The sequence below is a fragment of the Tachysurus vachellii genome, chromosome 26 (genome assembly GCF_030014155.1).
Source record: "Tachysurus vachellii isolate PV-2020 chromosome 26, HZAU_Pvac_v1, whole genome shotgun sequence".
Taxonomy (NCBI): domain Eukaryota; kingdom Metazoa; phylum Chordata; class Actinopteri; order Siluriformes; family Bagridae; genus Tachysurus; species Tachysurus vachellii.
In genome coordinates this window covers 11,704,350-11,724,349 of record NC_083485.1, presented here as the reverse complement: position 1 = coordinate 11,724,349, position 20,000 = coordinate 11,704,350, and the positions used below count along the sequence as shown (strand labels likewise).

At 39.2% G+C, this 20,000-nt stretch overlaps 1 protein-coding gene across 5 annotated transcripts in view; it reads left to right on the top strand.

Moving 5' to 3' along the window:
• The window catches only part of zmp:0000001168 (signal-induced proliferation-associated 1-like protein 2), a 61,741-nt gene extending 47,924 nt beyond the window's left edge, over positions 1-13,817 (top strand). For 3 of the 5 annotated variants that reach the window (XM_060863570.1, XM_060863572.1, XM_060863573.1), the window contains exons 11-16: positions 426-555; positions 1,932-2,064; positions 4,975-5,076; positions 5,743-5,824; positions 6,854-6,932; positions 10,782-13,817. In XM_060863570.1, the coding sequence (XP_060719553.1) occupies positions 426-555; positions 1,932-2,064; positions 4,975-5,076; positions 5,743-5,824; positions 6,854-6,932; positions 10,782-10,925 (670 nt within the window). In that variant the 3' untranslated portion in view covers positions 10,926-13,817. Of the gene's footprint in view, positions 1-425; positions 556-1,754; positions 1,893-1,931; positions 2,065-4,974; positions 5,077-5,742; positions 5,825-6,853; positions 6,933-7,174; positions 7,252-10,781 lie in introns of those variants that run through there. The other 2 variants (XR_009647891.1, XM_060863574.1) reach the window with 2 other exon arrangements.
• The last annotated feature ends 6,183 nt before the right edge of the window (positions 13,818-20,000 follow it).

The following is a 20,000-nucleotide window of genomic DNA, read 5'->3' as shown; positions in this document are numbered from 1 at the left end:
TAACGCCCAGCACTTTACACCTTCACATACTGTAGCATGCTTCTTCAGAGAATCGTGTTAGTTTGAACTCTTGATGCTCATTTTAGCACCAAAAGCAGAGGCAATGGTCTTGTTGCGTCATCGAGTTGTGTATGTGTCATTGTGGTGTTACACAACTCTACTCAGCCCTTCGGTTCCTGTTCTGTTTGATATAACAGCGTTCCTGCTGGTACACATCATCAAACACTACTACGAGAGATATTTCTGCTTTGCACTTTACACATCACACTTACAGCTTTTTAAGAGCATCCAGTTCATGCAGGACGTAATCATGCAGGAAATAAAACCTTTCAGGCCTGAAATGTCACGTTATATCTATCCGTAGTGTCCTGTATGGTATGAATAGACTCTAAGCTTAATATTTGTTCCCTGTCTATCTGTTTAAGGCATGTGTATGATAACGTTGGGGTGAAGGTGAACAGGCATATCTACGAGAATCCTGAAGAGCTGAGCGACGTCACCCCTGACCTCATACTGGCCGTCAAACCAAAAGTTCCTCTCCAAGAAGACGGACAGGTCAGAATGCGACACGTTTCTCCCTCTTGCGTTCGTCAAGGTGGAGAAATAAAAAGTATGACTGCATATTAGGTTCAGTGTATTAAATTTTGGCCAATGAGCAACAGCCAGCTTTCCCACCACCTTTGTATAAATTCTCACATAGTATTATTTATGACATAGTATTATTATAATCCTTTCGGGAAGCTTTTTCATAGATCGGGCAACCTTACTTACAGTATGTGTCACGAAGGCATGCTGCAGTTTCTTTACATCAACCCAAATCAAATTCAGCCCAATAAACATGACATTTGTGACATTGCTAAATCTTCTAAGTGTTAAATAAGCCGCAGTACTCCTTTATGCAGTCACTATTAAAACTAGTACTATTACTAGAACTCAAACTAAGCTATTTATTGACATTGTAGGCACTTGTTTCGCGCTCGGTCTCCTCACACACACAGAAGTCAAAATACACTCAAAATAAGTAACGTTCGTTTATTTTAACCGCACAAAATCAAATCAAATCACTCAACCTGTTGCCGTTTCACACTCCACATTTCAACACCTCATCAAACTGCTGCTATTACACAAGTGTAATATTACATAATTTTGTTTGACGTAGCTTCATGTCATTTTATGTAGCACAGCCGTTCCTAGAGAAACGCTGTTTCATCATCAGTCTGTTATTATTTTCTATAAGAAAAGAATATTACCCTATTATTGCGTTCTTAACAGAGCTACACGAGAATTACGGGTAATTAAGCTACTTTTTAGGTTGCGGTTAAACGATGACAAACCTCTGGCGAAGCGCTAAATAAATACATGCTTTCCGTTCAAACGTAGCGTTACGGATTTCATCTTTATAATGTAATCCTCCACTAACTTCTGATTTCAGAGCGGTTATTTTTAGATGTTATATTTATACCAGTGAGTGGATTATATTTAATATTTAATGAATATTTAATACACAGCATGAAGCACTGAGTTACACAACACGCACTACTGATGTTTTTTCATGAGCTAAATTTATGCTCTCTCACATCTCATGCAGGGGATTCTATAAAATAAATAAGCTATATTTAGGATGTGATTCATTCTACAAACTTTTTAAACTGGACTTAAAACACTTACAACCTCTTCCACTCTTCCATATATTTCATCCTCTTCCTCCTTCACTCTCACTCCCACTCCATCCTGTGTTTTTTTTTTTGCTTCAGTTCAAATCCTTTGCACCATCTTTCTTATCTGCTTTGCACCTCTTTCCTGTTATCTCCCACTTGGATTTGTCTCTATGTGTCATTTATCGCACAAAGACTGTTACTCATCAGTATATAGCACCTATTTGAACATTTCTGTGTCTCTGTCTCTCGCTCTATCGCTCTTTTTCTCTTTAGGTTGGAATAGATGTGCTGGGCGAGGAGAGACCATCAGGCAGCGAGGCACCTCTTCACTCAGCACGTACAGAGAGGAACTCCAGAGCGGAGAGAAACTCCAGAGCAATGAGTATCCATAACTCCATCACCAAGAGTAAGTGCTACTGAAGTGTAGGTCAAGTGTCAAGTTAAAGACATACCTCGATATGACTTGGAAAAAAATGGCAGGAACAATATCGCTTATATGGCTTAGAAAGAGCTGAGGTTCGGTATACGGTTGGTCGAACCAGGATATGTTTAGTAACCAGTGCAAACAATCGTCAGTAAAATGCACACTTCGACTAGAAAAGCTGTCACCGGAGTGCAATGACGCTGTCGCAGTAGCAGAAATATCGGGTGTTAAAAGCATCCAGAAGCAACAAGCTACTTGAGGAAAAAGTGTCCCATAGCATCATGTCATGATACATGAGATAATACTGTAATGTTGAAGTACAAGAGTGCAGAGATCTCCAACGAGGTCACAGATCATCAGATCATCCTTGGCATCAGTGAGCTCATGTATGTCTAAGAGGACAATTAATGCTCTCCTTTTTTTTTTTTTGTTCAGCTTTCTTGTGATGTATTATGAGCAGCAGCTCAAAAGGACATGGTTGGAAAGCTTCATGTGTCTCGGAGGAAATGTGCTAGCCCAGAGCCTCACCGGTTGGTAGCTGCATGTGTGATATGGAAGAGTTAGCTATTAGGTGGGTTTTGGCAAATGATGAGTATGTTGAATTGTCACGAAAAACTGTTGCAGAATCTGGAAGAGGTGAAATTGATGCTCCAGTACCTTCTGCAAGATAAGGTGACGAGTTCATGAGACAGGTAGTCTTGTCAACGTAGAGCTCGAGGTTGATGTATCAGTTGTTTTTGAAAGACATTGACGATCTTCTCGGCTGTTCTCACAGTCTCCTGTCAGATCTTGTCGTCTGAGACAGTGACGTTCCCATTATGTAACGTTGAAACAGCAGGTTAGGAATCTCTCAGTTGTCCCAGTGTGAAAGATGGAAGGGAGTTAAGATAATGTTGGGCTTATTTGTGCTGGAAAAGGTCCAGGTGAGGTCATCTGTGATGTGTACACAGAGGAGCTTAGAGACTTTAAATCTGTGAGTTTTGCCTTGGATGTGCAGTGGAGCGATCACTCTGGAGCCCACCTGACTCAACAATAATCGTTTTCAATGTATCGACGTTGAGAGATAGACTGCTGTCTCTGCACCAGTCGACAAGCTGCTCCATCTCCTCCCTGTGCGCTGACTCATCGTTGTTGCTTATGAGGCTGGCCACTGTGGTGTCATCAGAAAACTTCGTGGAGAGGTTGAGCTGCGCTTTGCGGCACAGTCATGAGTCAAAATCATAAACAGACTTGGTACACAGTCCCAAGCGTTCAGTGTGGTGGTCTGGGAAACGGTGTTCCCGAAAGTCCAAGGACTGCAGGGGATTTGGATATTTTGATTTGAGTTTTTGTGCCACTGAACACATGTTCATTAAAACTGGATAAAGACAAGGTGACTTTTTTCCAATCTGTAACTGTCCTTTTTCCTTGAGTCTATGCCCACTGTAGAGTCAGATTTCTGTTCAGGAGCAGTGTGTGGAACCTTATATAGTGTTATATAATGCTTTTCTACTCACCATGGTTGTAAAGAGTGGTAATTGTAGCCTTCAGGTCACTGCAGTATCTCCACACTCCTCTATCCTTTCTCATCAACCAGGGGTTTCTGCCTGCAGATCTTCAGCTCACTGGATGTTTTTTTTTTTCACCATTCTATGTAAACTCTAGACACTGTTGTGTGTGAAAATCCCTTGAGAAATACTCAAACTAGATCATCTGGCAGCAACACATAATCACTGAACGTTTTATCACCATTCTGATGTTTGGTGTGAACGTTAAATGAAGCTCTTGACTCGTGTCTCCTTGATAATTTTTTTCTTAACGTTGCTGCTATGTGTGTGGATATAGCCATATGCAACGTAAAAAAAAATAAAAAAATGCAAAAGCCAATACGAAAAAAGAAATCAGCTGTGTTCAGGATATGGTGATAATATTCTTTTGGATTATTACGCTACAGAGGATAAGCCTCTGGTGGTAGTCTGGTGGTCCTAGGTGCCTCCTCCCTGCATGCTATTTAGTTCTGAAATAAAAACATAATTAAATAAATTCTACATGTTTCACTTCAACGGATTAGCTGATATTACACGCCAACGTCTCTCTTCTAGTGTGTCTACGGTGTGTCACAGTATACCGTCCGTGCCTGAAAGCACTGAGTGCAGATGTGTGGCTTGGGATAATAGTGCTAGTCATTGTTAATTGCTGTAAATGGATCCTGCAATCTTTGCACACTGTCTCTTTAAGCCCAAGCAGCGACTTGAACCGAAACAATACCAGCCACCCTATAAAATCATTACCGCTGTAATTCAGCCCAAATTGTTTGCTTTGTGCCGTTCAGCATCTTCCTTTCTTCTCTTGAACACCCCCATATTATTCTCGTCTTACTCATATTTTCCCCTCCTCATCCTTCCCTCTTTGTCTTCTTCTTTTTTATTTTTGCTTCATTCCATCCTTCAGTTTTGTTTAGCTGGAAGTGCCCCTTCCCCTCCTCCCCCTTTTGCTCTTTGCCACCCCAAACCCAGAGGACAGATGGGGGCTTGGTGGGGTAAAGGTGGGGGGAGAAGATTTTACCCTGCCTCAAATCCAGAGACTCTGCCTTGACCATCTGCTGTGTCCCTAGGCTCTTTTTATGCAGGCCGGACAATCTTCTCAGGACTCATACTTGTGCTAACAGCTTTTGTTAGAACAAACATTTGGAAGTGAGCACATTAGACACTCTTAGCCTTTTGTATAATTTTTGTGGAACGGCGGCGCTAGACCGGCAAAGTTGGAGCTCCCCCTTCTGGTAGTATTTTGTCACTGGTTAGATTCTTAGCATTGAAACACTACATGCTTATGTGTTTGTTTTGTCTGCATTGTGAAAGCTCTATGTTTGTATTATTGATAGATGATTGATGATTTGTGAATTTTGTGTTTCAGTTCTTTCAGAAACTGAAAGAGATTCATCAGAGGAGGAATGGCAGTCTATTTCTGACCTCGCCACAGCATGCAGGAATATTCTCGAAGCCCTATCGCGAGAAGGTCAGGAACCATAGAGGCAACCATAAGCGAAAGACGATCTTCTCTGAAGCGATTATTCTCTGAACCAATAGGCTTATGTCTCTGTAAACAAAAGAAATATTCGCCTTATTCGCATTCTGAGTTTATTGTGACAAGAATCATAATGCGCACTGTAACTGAAAAGAATCAGTTTTGAGTGAGAGAAGATTGGGAACCATTACATTGCTGTCACCAAGTTTAATTGACTCTCAGCCTGTAAACTTTCACTTCATAGCAGTGAAATATACTGTAGCAGCTCTGAGTGACTGAGAGGAAGACTATACATGATGAAGAGATCAGACGACCAGGACTGTCTGATGCTAACGGTGGCAGAAAGTCTAAAAAAAACACTATGACTGTAATTGGCAGTTTTTTAAATAATGCCATATTTATATATTTACTATTGCTCTGAAACGGCATTTAGACGTTTTAGTGGTGTAAATTAAACAGGGTTCATTATTGGGGTTAGAACAGTTAAGAATAACCAAATGTCTTTCTATTAATTAAAAATACTAGCATTTCTGAGACAGATTAAAACCAATAAATCTGTGTGAATTTGCTGAATGGATCAGGATTATTAGACGTCCCTGAACGTATTGTGTTTCAGGGTAAGCAGTCAGAGAATAACAGTGAAATAATGTGTTTCAGATCGTAAGGCCGGTGACGGCACTCAGGCAGGAGCCGACACACTGACGCAGACAGACACCAAGTTTAAAGATATTAAAGACAGGTGAGCGGCAACTAATACATACAAGTGTCATTTGGTGCCTTGCTCAAGGGCACCTCAGTCGTGGTATTGCCGGCCAGAGACTCGAACCCACAACCTTAGGGTTAGGAGTCAAACTCTCTAACCATTAGTCCACGACTTCCCCCGTATTTTTTGTATTGTTCCCCACGACTTTTTGTATTGTTTATTGGATAGTTTACAGTTTTCTTCTGTTCATATCATCTGCTGTGTGTATTTTTCACTGTACTTATCCTCATATCTGTCACTGTGTCATGGAAACTGTAGCATCGTGATTCTGAAGGAACTGTATTTCATTCCTGATGTTGTACGTTTGATGACAGTAATACTTCCTAGACAGATATTACGCTAATTAATACAGTCTGGGGATTAGTTTTTTTGTCCGTTTTAGTTAGTACAAATCTCACCTGAACCAATAACTGTAAGGTTAAATCTTGTAGTCTGTAAATACACAATATCACAACCCAGTTGTTAATTTAATAGCATTAACCAATGGAGATTTAATATAAATTCTCACAGAGACTGTGTAAGTCAGGGAACGTGCATTAAGTGGATACTGAGGGATGAAAAAAATCCTGAGCAAAAACTTTCACCTGCTTTGTTTAAGGAAATGATTCGCTCACGTAATGTTCCTTAGTTTACTGGGATTACTGTGTGCTGGTTTTGCATTGTAATATTTGAACATTTTAACAGAGTATAATTTAGAATATAGTGATATTTAACAGAAAATAACAGAAAATATTGTAATATTTTAATATTTGAACATTTTTTAAGCTATAGTCACTGGGATATTATCTCAGTATACATTTACTGGTAATGTAAGAGCTTTGTAGCCTTTAGACTGAATTGCAGCTTTCATACAGAGTCGTATAAGAATGCATACATTCACGATGACCTTCAAAAAACTCTGAGTGATTGTTTCTGGCTCATCTAAAAATAGCTCTTTGTTATTTCTCTCTCTCTCTCTCTCTCTCTCTCTCTCTCTCTCTCTCTCTCTCTTTCTCTCTCTCTCAGTGACTCACCCAGTCACCTGGAGGAGAAGGTGTCCCAGTTGGAGGCCATGCTGAAACGATTACAGGATGACCTCCAAAAGGTACTTCCACTTCCTTTGCCAAATCCCATTGAGTGCCCTGTTCCCACCCCTACAGCCCACATTGTGACCATTGAACTTCCCCATAAATATCCCATCCTTATCGCTCATCCTGTCCATGTAACTACCCCCCGCCCATCCCTCACCCTCAACTACCCCAGAGCTATTTCACAGAGCCAGTCAGACTGAGGGATGATAGAGGTAGGGCGGGACAAGCCAAAGAAACCTGTCTTGTCATTGGACAGGGTGAACAGAGGAGATGAGAAGATGGCCAGAGGGACAGGCTCCCTCTCTCAACACTAAGCGACCAATGGCATTCGAGGCAAGTACAGCATGAAATTTTTCCTCCGTCACGCCAAAAACCGAATAAAACAACCGAAGCCAAGCCTACAGTATCAAGTAACACCTTTTAATTCTTAACCTGTGAAAGCAAACCTGGGCTTAGAAAGTGGTAAATATGGGTTTGTCCTAACCTGCAGGGTGGTGTGTGGGTGTGTAGACTCATCATCATCATCAGTCCACGTCTGTAATGAACACACTCTCAAATGGAGGTCCTGAATACAAAATTATAGCAACTCAAGCTAAATCCTATAACGCACTTTGTCTGATTGGTTCCTCGACTGAAGAGAACGAGAACGAAGACTGAACAAACAATTATTTGATCTGTAGAGTGATAAAAACAAACAAGTGCTACCTCACGTTCAGAATTCTCACTGCAGAGATGGTGCAGTAACATCTCTTCGGATCTAAGCGTGAATGACAATCTGTGACAACCTCCATAGAGAAACAAGACGAGGTCTGATCAGATCCCAAAAACCTAACATATTAATCACGTGTCTTGACTGCATCAGGATTGCTGTCTTCACGTCAGTCGTTGTTTGTTTTTTTTTGTTTTCTTTTTTTGTCTCTGTAACCCTTCTTCCTTTCTCTCTCATACTCATCATTAACCCTCAGCTGTGTTATCATCAATGTAGAGAAGTTCAAATGACCTCACATTCGAACCACACTCTTCCCAGCGGTTATCTTAACAACGTTTCGACGAATCATATATGAGGAATGCGAGAGGACGAACGATTCGCGGCGTCGAACGTCTTCAAACATATTACCGCTCCACGCTTGTAAGACACGGTTTCTCCGTTTTGTGTCTTTCATAATGCAAATTATTATGTTAGATACAATTTCTAGGAGAATTTCGATCTCTCAAGCTAATTTATCCCGTTCTTTAAATCATGACACTTTAGTGCTGAGATTTCTAATGTGAAATATTACCTTTCTATTTCCAAAGCTATATCCTGTGTAGGAAGGAGCAATAATTAGAAACACGGCGCTATATCGCCGTATTAAAGGTATTTTGTTTGGATGGTTGATGATAATACCATGTAAACTAGACACAGCTCTGTAAGTATGACAACATGTGCATATACATAAACCGAAAATGACAGCTTTGCAAGACAGACGTTTAGTATTAGTGAGTGTGTGTGTGTGTGTGTGTGTGTGTGTGTGTGCAGCTAGAGTTTCTATCAGGATCTGTTTTATCATATCGTCTTTGCATACAGCGCCTCTCGAATGCTTAATCTAGCTGTCATAAGCTGTTTATGTATGTCTTATGTTGTTGCACTTGTGATGTGTGTGCTTTTTGATGAACGTTCATTTCATCTCATCTATAAATTATGATTAACTATCTATCTATCTATCATTCCTTCTGTGCTTAGAGCTACACTCTAGTTGAAACCTGTCATCTGTACCTGAACTCATTTCTGTATATCTCTTCATTTCTCTCTCCGAATGGCTGTCGGTATTTTTTTCTTTCTCTCTTTACCCTCGGCGAACGCGATATCGGCTGCCGTTCTTGTTCTTTAATCACGAACAAAACCGATGATTTAAACAAACAGTGAGAGAAACTTCAGGGTGTTTGTTAAGGGTATGAAATTCTTGAAAAACATTTTACTTTCTAATGAAGATGGGAAGAAAAATACAGTATGTAAACCATGGGGTAGTAAAAAGCTATGCTTTAAATTATCCTGATTTCTTAATGATCTATAGATATTTTATAAAAGCTAATCTGGTGTTTTTTAATATATCTCATAGGTGTTGCTCCAAATCAGCCATGTGTAAGGAGACGGAGCTGAGTGTAACCTTGATGTGTTCCCTCACCGCCACGTCTATAAAAAATAGAGACATGAATAAAGAGACTTATAATATATGATTAGATCATAATTAAAGGTCCAACTCTGATTTTTTGGTAAACTCAAAGCATTCGGCATTAACCTTAAGAGAAGGCTGGGGCAGCCGCATCAGGGCATCTTTAAAGTATTATGAGCAGGAGCCTGAACGTTATTATTGTGAAATGGCAGGAAGGGGCGGGGCTTCCAGAGTTCAAATTAATACCTGGGTGTTTAAAAGGCCAATCTTTTTGGGGTATTTATGAGTACATTCGGCTCCAGTTTAACCCTAAAATACACACAGTACCTTGTAGTATAGTTTTTGCTTTAATTTATACCGAATGCTGCAATAACAAAATTTGGCCAAAATTACATAATAGTGATAAAGTATATATTGTTATTTGGAGCATAAATTGTATTACATGAAAACCTTGGATTTCATTATATGATCATTGGCATTGAAAATATTATTAAACACCCTGAGATATTTACATGCTGAAGTTATACCATGGTTAATTTTTCTATCCATCTTCGTGTGTGTGTGTGTGTGTGTGTGTGTGTCTGGTTTTCTATTTAAATGTGCAGAGTCACAGAAGATGTTTTTTTTCTGTGCACTGATTTAAAATGTTCGTTAGATGATAAGCTCTGTAGAGACCGTTTAGTGTAGGACTTTGTCTTCAGCCGCAGTCTTTCAGAAGTCTAGAATTCTGTAGTTTTACAACATTGTTAAGTGGATTATTGTGTATGTTTGGGGCCAGTGTTTATGCCTGAGTTGGACTACACATATTTGTACATGTGTCCTGCATTCTTTAGCATCCATGGAGCAATAACAACATAAACAGAGGTGTCAGTATAGCATGATGGGACGTGACGTAAACAAACTGAGGACCGCTACATCTTAAAGTGCATCATCATAGTAGTACTGTAGATGATTTTCTAAATATATTTGTAAAAAAAATAAATAAATAAGTAAAAGCATGTACTGAAGAATTTTGTCAATTTATTGGAACTGTAGTTTATTTCTAATATATCTGCTGACATTACATGTTAGGTCTAAGTTGGGTCCAACAAATTTAGACTTGTTAAGTGAGTTATTGAGGTTTGGATTGTTAGATTTGGAAGTCGATAATTCATGTGATCAGGCAAATAGAAATAAATAAATAAATACTTTAACTGGAATAATTTTATGCTATTTTTTTCTGCCCCTATAGAAAAACATGCAGACTTCCTGTTTATGCTTCATGTATTCCATAGAGAGCCAGTTTTCTGGACGTTTTAGATTAGAAAATGTCCTTGAAGTTCACTAGGCTTTACCATTTGAGACACATCTTATAACCATTTCAGAAAATGTGAAAGGTGAGCTAACAAAACATGAGTCCTAGAATAGTGAGAAAATGCTCATCAGGGATGATTTTGCATTGTGCTGCCCCCTAGTGGACACATGGCTGGATGCGAACAGTCATGTACGGACATGTATGTGTAGTTCCACGTCAAGCATAACTTTGGCCACAAACCGTACCCTGCGTACTGCCTTTCTAAACATAGTCATCTAAGAAATCTAACCTTATTTTCCTCCAAACCTTCTCCCAACAACTTCCCCAAACTTCTCCCCCTACCTCCTCCTCCAAATTCAACCTGTGCTCCAAGAGAGCGTCCTGTTGATCAGTTGTGTTGTGTGTGATGCTGGCAGGAGAAAGAGGACAAAGCCATGCTGCAGGCAGAGGTGCAGAGTCTGAGACAGAACAACCAGCGGCTGCAGGAGGAGTCGCAGAGCACCGTGGCGCGCCTCATCAAAGTCACCGAGCTCCTGTGCAATGTCAACAAACCCTGCTAGTAGAACGGGCCATCGAGATACACACAGACCAATGAAGATCAGCAACAAATGCTAGCAAGAAGCATTGAGCAAAGCAATCCAGACAGACCTGCGAGACCCAGAGCCCATGCCTAGACTCATATAAACCACTGAGGAATGACATTAATGTTAGCAAGACATGTTAGCAATGTAATCTAGACAGCGCAGCAAGACCCAGACCTCAGACACTCAATCATATAAACCACTAAGGAATGGCACAAACATTAGCCAATTTTACCACGCTAGCACACCGAGCCATCCAGTGCATCCTGAAAGATAGACATAGATTCAAATTTTGGAGAATGCTAGCATAGTAGCAGTGAAGACCATCTTTAAGAACACACCAAACCACGTACCTCTGTCTAAGCCTATATTAAGTGTAAAAACAATCAACGAAGACTAGCATCCTGTATAGTTAACCATTGCTTTTATCAATTATTTCTCTGCCAAAATTAGTGTGGTGCAGCCTTACATGTTCATCAGGAGTTACATATCGAGCTAGTTTCAGGAACAAGCAGTCTGGTGTTGTTGAAAGTGAGACAGAGATGAGAAAGTCGGTGATGTTACTGTAAGCAACAGCAGAGCACAATCTTAACTGCATGATTCCTGTTGAAAAGGCCAGACCCCATAGTTTTAATATTCTAGCCTGAAATGCTAACATTTCTAACTCTGAATAAAAGTTAGTAGTCTAATTAGCATGATGAGCCAGTAGTAGCTTTCATTCATTGTTGGAGAAGTTAGCATTTTACAGAATTTTGACAAATCCTTAGAGTACTGATGAAAAATAGACCTTAAACACAAAACTAACCGACTGACTTCAGGGTTTTTTTTGGCACCAGGAAAATATCCCAGCTCAATAAAACACGCTAACATCACCCTCACTCTCAGTATAAGGAACATTCGTGTTCACTACGTTTGAAAATCTTTAGGCATTATATTGTGTGTGATATTTGATTAAGCGTGTGTCTGCGGTTATGGTGACTATTAGTAATCTTGTAAGCCTTATTTTCATACAACAATTGGAAAAAGTGTTTGCATTAACAATCTCAGATGTGTGTAGTTATTCCAGAAGGCCAAGGCAGTTCGGTATAGACGAATTTAGATAGGTTTGAGTGCCGACTTTGTGGGGTTTTATTCATATACAATACATACAGACATTGCAGTAATAAGGAATACTGACCAAGGTGACTTTTTTTTTCTGGGCAGAAACGTAACCTGGCACCTTTTTTCTACAAACCTCATATTAAAGGACTGGCTTTTTTTTTTCTTCTTTAATTTAATGTCATTTGATGACTATTCAAACAATGCTAAACGAGTAGGTGGAAATGATTTTTAGAACAGGAAGAAAACTGGAAGCTCTATCTGCTGGACATGTCGGGAACTGCATTACACCGTAATACTGGAATGTGGTGCTTGACCGCAAACAGGAACTTTGACTTGAAATAGATTGGATTCCTGCATCTAATTCTAAGACTGAGCCATTTTTTATGACGATGAACATGTCACTGTATTCAAAGACATTTGTTAAAAAAAGGTAGAAGAAGAAGAAGAAAACAAAAAAACAGTGATTCACCAAGTGACTGCTGGCTGCAGAAGGAAACACCTCCACTCCTGTGTGTGCTGAGAACTGGGACGTGTATGTATTTAACACTTCTCCTCATCCACCTCTTACCTCGTGAAGATCCAGTTAATGGTGACATCACAGTGTGGCTTTAGAATAATGTGTGTGTGTGTGTGTGTGTGATGTTGACTGAAAAGTCAGCACCGTCATTGAAGGTATCGGTCTAAATTCATCACACCTGGAATAAACTCTCAAGCCACACACACACACACACACACACACACACACACACACACACACACACACACACACACATAGAGTCCAGAGTGACCAGAACCTGGCCAATACTACTGTATGTTGTACATAGTCTTTTATCTTCCTCTTGTAATTTTTGAGTTGATTTTAGCGTCACTGTGATAAGCCGGTACCAGCAGATTCATATTTCTGAAGATTAAATGATATCTTTATGTCTACGTGATGTACAGCCAAAATGTTTCAGTCTTACTTCCTTCTGAAACGTTCAGCACTTCAGCATCCTCAAGCTAAATCTGGCCAATTACAGTCAACCGTGATCAGTGCTATTTAAAAAAAACAATCAAACAAACAAATAAACAAATACACAACGGGTTTAAAACGCCACTCATCTCAGCTGCGACTGAAATTTTTCATATCTCCAGTCGTCAAGGGTTTCGATTCGTTCCTGCGTGAACGTGGAGTTAACTCAACATCACCAGGCAGAAACTCAAAGTGTGCTCAGGCAAGTTTGATGCAAGCAGTCTCTAGTGATGCATTGTGGGATATATTTAGCCAAATGTAAATGTAAAAAGAATATCCTGTCCTGTTTGTGTGTTGCATAGATTTTAGAGAATGTAAGGGGTCACGAAGCACGGGAATGCGTCAAGCAACTTCGACGTCCCCTTCTGTATGTGTGTATGTAAGAAAAACAACAACAAAAAAAAAAACAAACGATGTAATAACTTATTAATCTTGCAAATGTGGATTTTATTGTTTGATGTCTTTGAACTAGAAGCGAAGGAAAGATCATTCTTGAACTACTGACTCGGCAGGTATATATTTTGTTTTTTTAATTTTCAAGGAGTTCAAGCATATGACATAGTATTTGGGTTTAAGTACCAATAACAATATCAGTTATTATAAATGGAATTGGTCCTTCCAGGTTTTGTATGCCTTTAACAGGAACAGCTAAAGTAATCCTGCTGAAGGGATAATAAAAGGCCACGAAGGGTGAGATTAGTTTTTTGTAGCTTGTCGTCTACGGAATTAAATTTTTTCCTCTTTATAGTTCAAATGCACATACCTTGTCATGTCTTCTTCCACCATTAGCACCTTGGTTTTATTATTTAAGCCTTATCCCCTGTATGTCATTAATGTTTTAACATCCCCACGTCAACATCCCAACCATTCGGAATTGAGTATTAGCTACAAGCGGGGAAGAGTTAAAGGATAAATGTCCACTCTGAAACACATGACATATGTTTCCATAGAAGCCTTTGTGCTGTGATTTGTAGTGCTAAGTGATTAGCGATAACACAGCGAACACAATTCTGAAAAAAATGAACCCGTTTCTCGCTTCTCACTTTTCAGAAACATCCAGCGTCCGAAAGAGGAGTTAAACAAGGTTTCTAACTATCTTGAATTGGCTAGTTCGAGATCTACAACAAGCACGATGGTGTAAATGGTAACGTTTGCGCGACTGTTGAAGTTTCTGAGCAGGCTGTAAAGCTAAGGAAAGGTGAGAGCAGGACAGACTGACAGACTAAAACTATACCACAGCTACATCATTCTCTTCTCTTTATGTAGAGATCATTCAGACAGCACCACAATCACCAAAAAAAATAATTAAAAAAAGTTAAAAAAAAAAAAAATAATAATAATAATAGACTCAAATGTTGATGAAAGAATTTTAAACAAAAAAGAAAAAGAAAAAATATCTTTCAGGGTGGATTTTTTCCTTTAAAGACTTTTTTTTTCCTTTTAACCCTTGTATGTTGTTCGGGTCTGTAGGACCCATATTCATAAACATCAATAGTTTTGAAAAACTTTGCTTCCTTGTAAATTTGTTGATTTTTTCCCTCTCATAACTTGATTAAATTTTTTTTTATTACATTTTATTAAAAAACAACAAAAACCGAGTAGAACTTTAATTAAAAAATGTGATGTAATAAAGGTAAAGTGCAAATATTAACCATATATGCTGTTTATATTGCTTGTAATTGGGGTGAAGTAAACATCTGTAGAGTATTTTAACATAAAATTTTTGATTGTGTTGAAATAAAAACCCAAAAATGCAGCGGGTCGACCAGACCCACGATCACTGGCTGAGTAACAAAAATACGAACAACATACAAGGGTTAAATCTTACCTTTTTTTAAAGTAACTTCTTGTCTTCTAGCCAAATAAACTGAATCCTTCTGGTTTCCTAACAAACCTATATACTAACTAAAGGCCTCCAAAAAACCAGGGGATGTTGACAGGGGATCCATTAGCAGAATTAACAAGGGGCATTTATGTTTTAAAAGCCATTGTTTGATGCACTTTAAGAGTTTACACGCGCTTCTGCGTCCCTGGCATTTTAAGATAAAATGATAGAGTGACACATCAGGAGTAGTTTATGGGACCGCGAAATGTGAATGCATTTGCTTATGTTCAAATTTTCAATGGCAATTAATCCTTTGTGGATCAAAACTGCACTTGCTTTCTTTCTTCTCATTCTTTATTTTTTTCTTCATTTACTTAAGCATTTGTTTTCTAACATTTGATTTGCCATCATTGTAAACTGCTTTTTAAATCTTCAATAACTCACACAGCTAAGACATTCTATTATAGACTGTAGAAAGTGGATGGGAAAAGGCTTAGAAACCGCACTCGTCGACCCGTATAAAGGCCGAAAGCTAACACGCTCGCACACTCACCCACACCTGCACTATGCATACTAGCCTGTGGTCTGCACAGGGGTTTGTTAACAGGACCAAAGGCAGTTGAATGTACAAAAAAAATAAATAAAACCAGACAAAGTGGAGGTCAGTAATTCAGCTGTACAAGCCCTGTTTGTGTGCGATGGGCTTAATGACTGTGTGTTGTTCATCCATGTGAACTGAAGGAATACTGGCAATAAAAATAAAATAAAATAAAAAAAAAAACTGAACTTGTATCTGTATAAAATGAAGTCTGGACTCTATTTTTTTTTTGATAGTTCGAGGATTACTTCTGCATTTCTGATTGGTTATAAGAATTGTAGAAATCCATGATAATTGAATTGTGCGTAAATGCAACGGGTTTTAAACTGAGACAAAAACGACACTCGAGCCGCTGTTCTGTCCGTGGAATATCTTAATTTTTGATGGTTGCGTTGCTTAGCAACCATAACTCACTGTTATTATAGTCAAAGGAGTGCATTATAGAGATTTTGTCAGGGGTACGTCAGGGGTGTGTTGTGTTTAATAAAACCCTTTCCTGATGAAAGTCACTCAGTTTCTCCTCCGGGTTTTACAGATTTTGTGAACAGCTAGCAGACGCCTTCATTGCTCGCTGAATGTCTCCTTTAATTTACTTTTATTTTACGCAGTTCCACTATCGATCCTGACAAGTTCATTTCAGCTGCTCATCCAGATTTATGGTGTATAAGAGACACTACAAAAATGGTAGCAGCTCAATGAGTGAATGGGGAATATTTCAGATATGGCATCACACAGTTTCCTATGCTACTCTGGGTGTATAGTCAAGTACAGTATGCTGGTCAACAAATCCAAATCTATTTGAATTAAGGATCACAATGGAGCATGTTGTAAATAATAAACAATGGAGTCATGTGTGATCAGCGTGAAGCACCAGCAACATTTGATTCTTCAAATTTCTAATAATATTAGGTCCTGATGGATTTGATTTCTCTCGTACCGTATCAGTTTGCCAATTCTAGCTATTTTGGATTTATTTAAAACTGACGTTTGGGGCACGGTGGCTTAGTGGTTAGCACGTTCGCCTCACACCTCCAGGGTTGGGGGTTCGATTCCCGCCTCCGCCTTGTGTGTGTGGAGTTTGCATGTTCTCTCCGTGCCTTGGGGGTTTCCTCCGGGTACTCCGGTTTCCTCCCCCGGTCCAAAGACATGCATGGTAGGTTGATTGGCATCTCTGGAAAATTGTCCCTAGTGTGTGAGTGTGTGAGTGTGTGCCCTGCGATGGGTTGGCACTCCGTCCAGGGTGTATCCTGCCTTGATGCCCGATGACGCCTGAGATAGGCACAGGCTCCCCGTGACCCGAGGTAGTTCGGATAAGCGGTAGAAGATGAATGAATGAATGAATAAAACTGACGTTCATTTTTGGGCATCTGTGAAACAAGTGTTATCAAGGTATAGCAAAGATATAATCTAAATTAATTCATATTTTGTTCAGAGTTAAAAAGTTGCCTAATGCATCACAGAATTTATGGGTAAGTCAAAATACAAAGCCTATAAAAAGGATTGAATCGTTTTCTCTAGACCTATCTGGACACAAAATGGAAATGATGCACTTTTCTGACAATAAACAATGACAATAAACGATGCACTTTTAACAATAAACAATGAATAATTAGGGTTTATAATGGAATCAGTCTCATAAATAAATGACTCCCCTCTGCTGGAGTTTCCATCACAAGGTTTAAAATTTTGTTGCTTCCCCCTGAGAAGCAATTGAGCTCAGATTGCTGAAATGGTTCCTAGGCTCTATCCCCTGGTGGATATGAGATTGTGTGATGAGCCACAGTTCTTTTAGTTTGAGGACAACATACTGTTGCACAGCAACCAGTCTTAAATCAAGTTATTAAATGACCTAGTTGTGCAGCTATGTAAATCCCAGCTGTGATCTAACTCGCTAAGCAGCCTGGCTTTCCTGTAAATTATGCACAGCGTAATGCTCAAAAACCTCATCAGGCTTATGATGCCTCTTGCGACTTACAATATGCAATTAATTGGATAACATGGCATTTAAAAAGTGAGTGAAACAATGTTTAAGTATCCACGGAGAGTGAGCTGAATCAGAGCGGATTTCTCTGGTGACTTGGTTATCAGTGGATTTACCACAAATATACACAAGAAGGCCTGAAGATTATTAAACAGAGCTGACAGATTTATTGCTTTGTTTCATCCATACAACCCCACCCCCACCCCCCACCCCCCAGACACACACACACACACACACTCAAATATACACATGCAATCAAACCTTCTTTATATCTCTGAAACCTATAGATTGAAAATGACGGACAGTCTATACATCCGTGTTCATACGTGTCCTAAACAAACACATTGTCACAGATCGGCATTATAACCGCAATAAGGAAGGAACGCAAACATCTAAGACGCATCAGAAGTTGCTCACAACCCAGAAATCTTTCTTTTCATTTTCACAGATTCAAAATTCAGAAATTAGACACACTAACACACCTAAACACACACGCACACTCATTCTGGAGACAAGAGTATGTGCACTATATTGTACATCTTCCACCAAATATACCCCCTACACACACACACACACACACGCACAAATCAACAATTAAATGCAAAAGTAAGAAACAGGAACAAAAAGAAATTGCGACTAGGTAATGATTTATCCACAGCGTTGCTTTATTGTGGCTTATATTTTTTTCAATCTACATTATTTCTAAGTCGTCTTTAAAGGTTGAATCTCAAACGATTTCAGTGTTCACTACTCAGGGTAATACATTATGGTGTAGCAGAAGTTCACAATGTTCACAATGTGTGTATATGAGCACTAGTGGACAGCCTTGATCTTCCTCTATTCGTGATACAATTTTTTTGAGCTTGGCTTTGTTTTGCAGCCCAACAAACTCAAAGTACAAACTTTTAGAACGTTATTTATTGAATCAGCATTGTAGGTGTTTACACTCATATCCGTCACTAATCTGTGTCTTTTCTCTGTATACCTTCTTGAGCCTTGCAGTTGTTTTTCTCGCACCTTGCCTTCAATGATGCCATCTATAAACCAGAGGATCATCAAAAATTGCTGGCTGGAATATTTCAGAGTGAGAGTTGTTATACAGTGTGTGCCCTGAGGAACTATTTATTGTTGTGCATATGACACCTGTGGACAACTGATGACAGTAAGACATCGGCTTATGTCTTTATTTGGTTTGTATCTTCAAGTGAGATGGGAGAAAGATGGCTGAAAGGGGCTTAGAGTCAGCTGTGTTCTGTAAACAAAAAGGAGAGAGACAGAGACAGAGACACTGAGAGAGAGAGAGAGAGAGAGAGAGAGAGAGAGAGAGAGAGAGAGAGAGAGAGATGAGTGAGAGACAGAGACACTGAGAGAGAGAGAGAGAGAGAGAGAGAGAGAGAGAGAGAGAGAGAGAGATGAGTGAGAGACAGAGACACTGAGAGAGAGAGTGAGAGAGAGAGAGAGAGAGAGAGAGAGAGAGAGAGAGAGAGAGAGAGAGAGAGAGAGAGAGAATGTGTGTGTGTGTGTGTGTGTGAGAGAGAGAGAGGGGGTGGGTGGGGGGAGCTGTGTGGTGCTTTAGCAGCAAGCATTTCTCAGTGATTCAAATGAATCAGGTTCCCTTTCATTTTGCCCCAGATTCATTTCTGTTGCATTTCAAAGCCTCAATTTTGATGCAAAAATTCACAAACACAAGCTGCTGCTTGAAGCAAAAATGATTTAAATAATAAATCTAATGCATATCCAGTCTGGATACAAATTCATGACAATCTGAAATCAAATCCTCCGGGTTAACCTAAGCTCAGGTTACGTCTGTGTGGAGTTTCCAATGTGTGTATGATAGTATGTAAAATAGACCTCTGTGTGAATTACCATGTATATGTGTGTGTGTGTGTGTGTGTGTGTGTGTGTGTGTGTGTGTGTGTGTGTGTGTGTGTGTGTCAGTGTTGTATAAAGTACTAGAAAGCAATACTTGAGTAAAAGTACAAGTATCGTCCTAGAAAAAGACTTTGGTAAAAGTGAAAGTCACGTTTTAGAATATTACTCAAGTAAAAGTCTTAAAGTATCTGATATTTACTGTACTTAAGTATCAAAAGTCATTTTCTGATATTTAATGTACTTAAGTATTTGAAGTAAAAGTAAAAAGTAAAATTTCAGTGATTTTCGGTAGGTATAAGATCAGGGGCAGTTCTAGGATTTCATCTTTAGGGGGTTTTAGCCCTCAGTGAGAATTTAAAACAAGAAGAGTTTTATATTATATATTATATGACTACACAGTAAGCCAAAACTTATGGTATTATTAAATGGCAAAAGTGGACACCAAAATTTTATGCATGATGTAATGATGCCAGTCTTGAATCAGATCAGTTCATGTATGTGTGTATTCTCTACAAACAGTGTGTCCAATGAATGCAGTCACTAATAAACAAATATTTACAAGACAAAGACCAAATCAATAAATGTTATTTTTATTTAGTATTGATATTGCATTAATATTTTGTTTGTGCTATCAACTCTGATAAACGCCTCCAGCTCTGACTGCG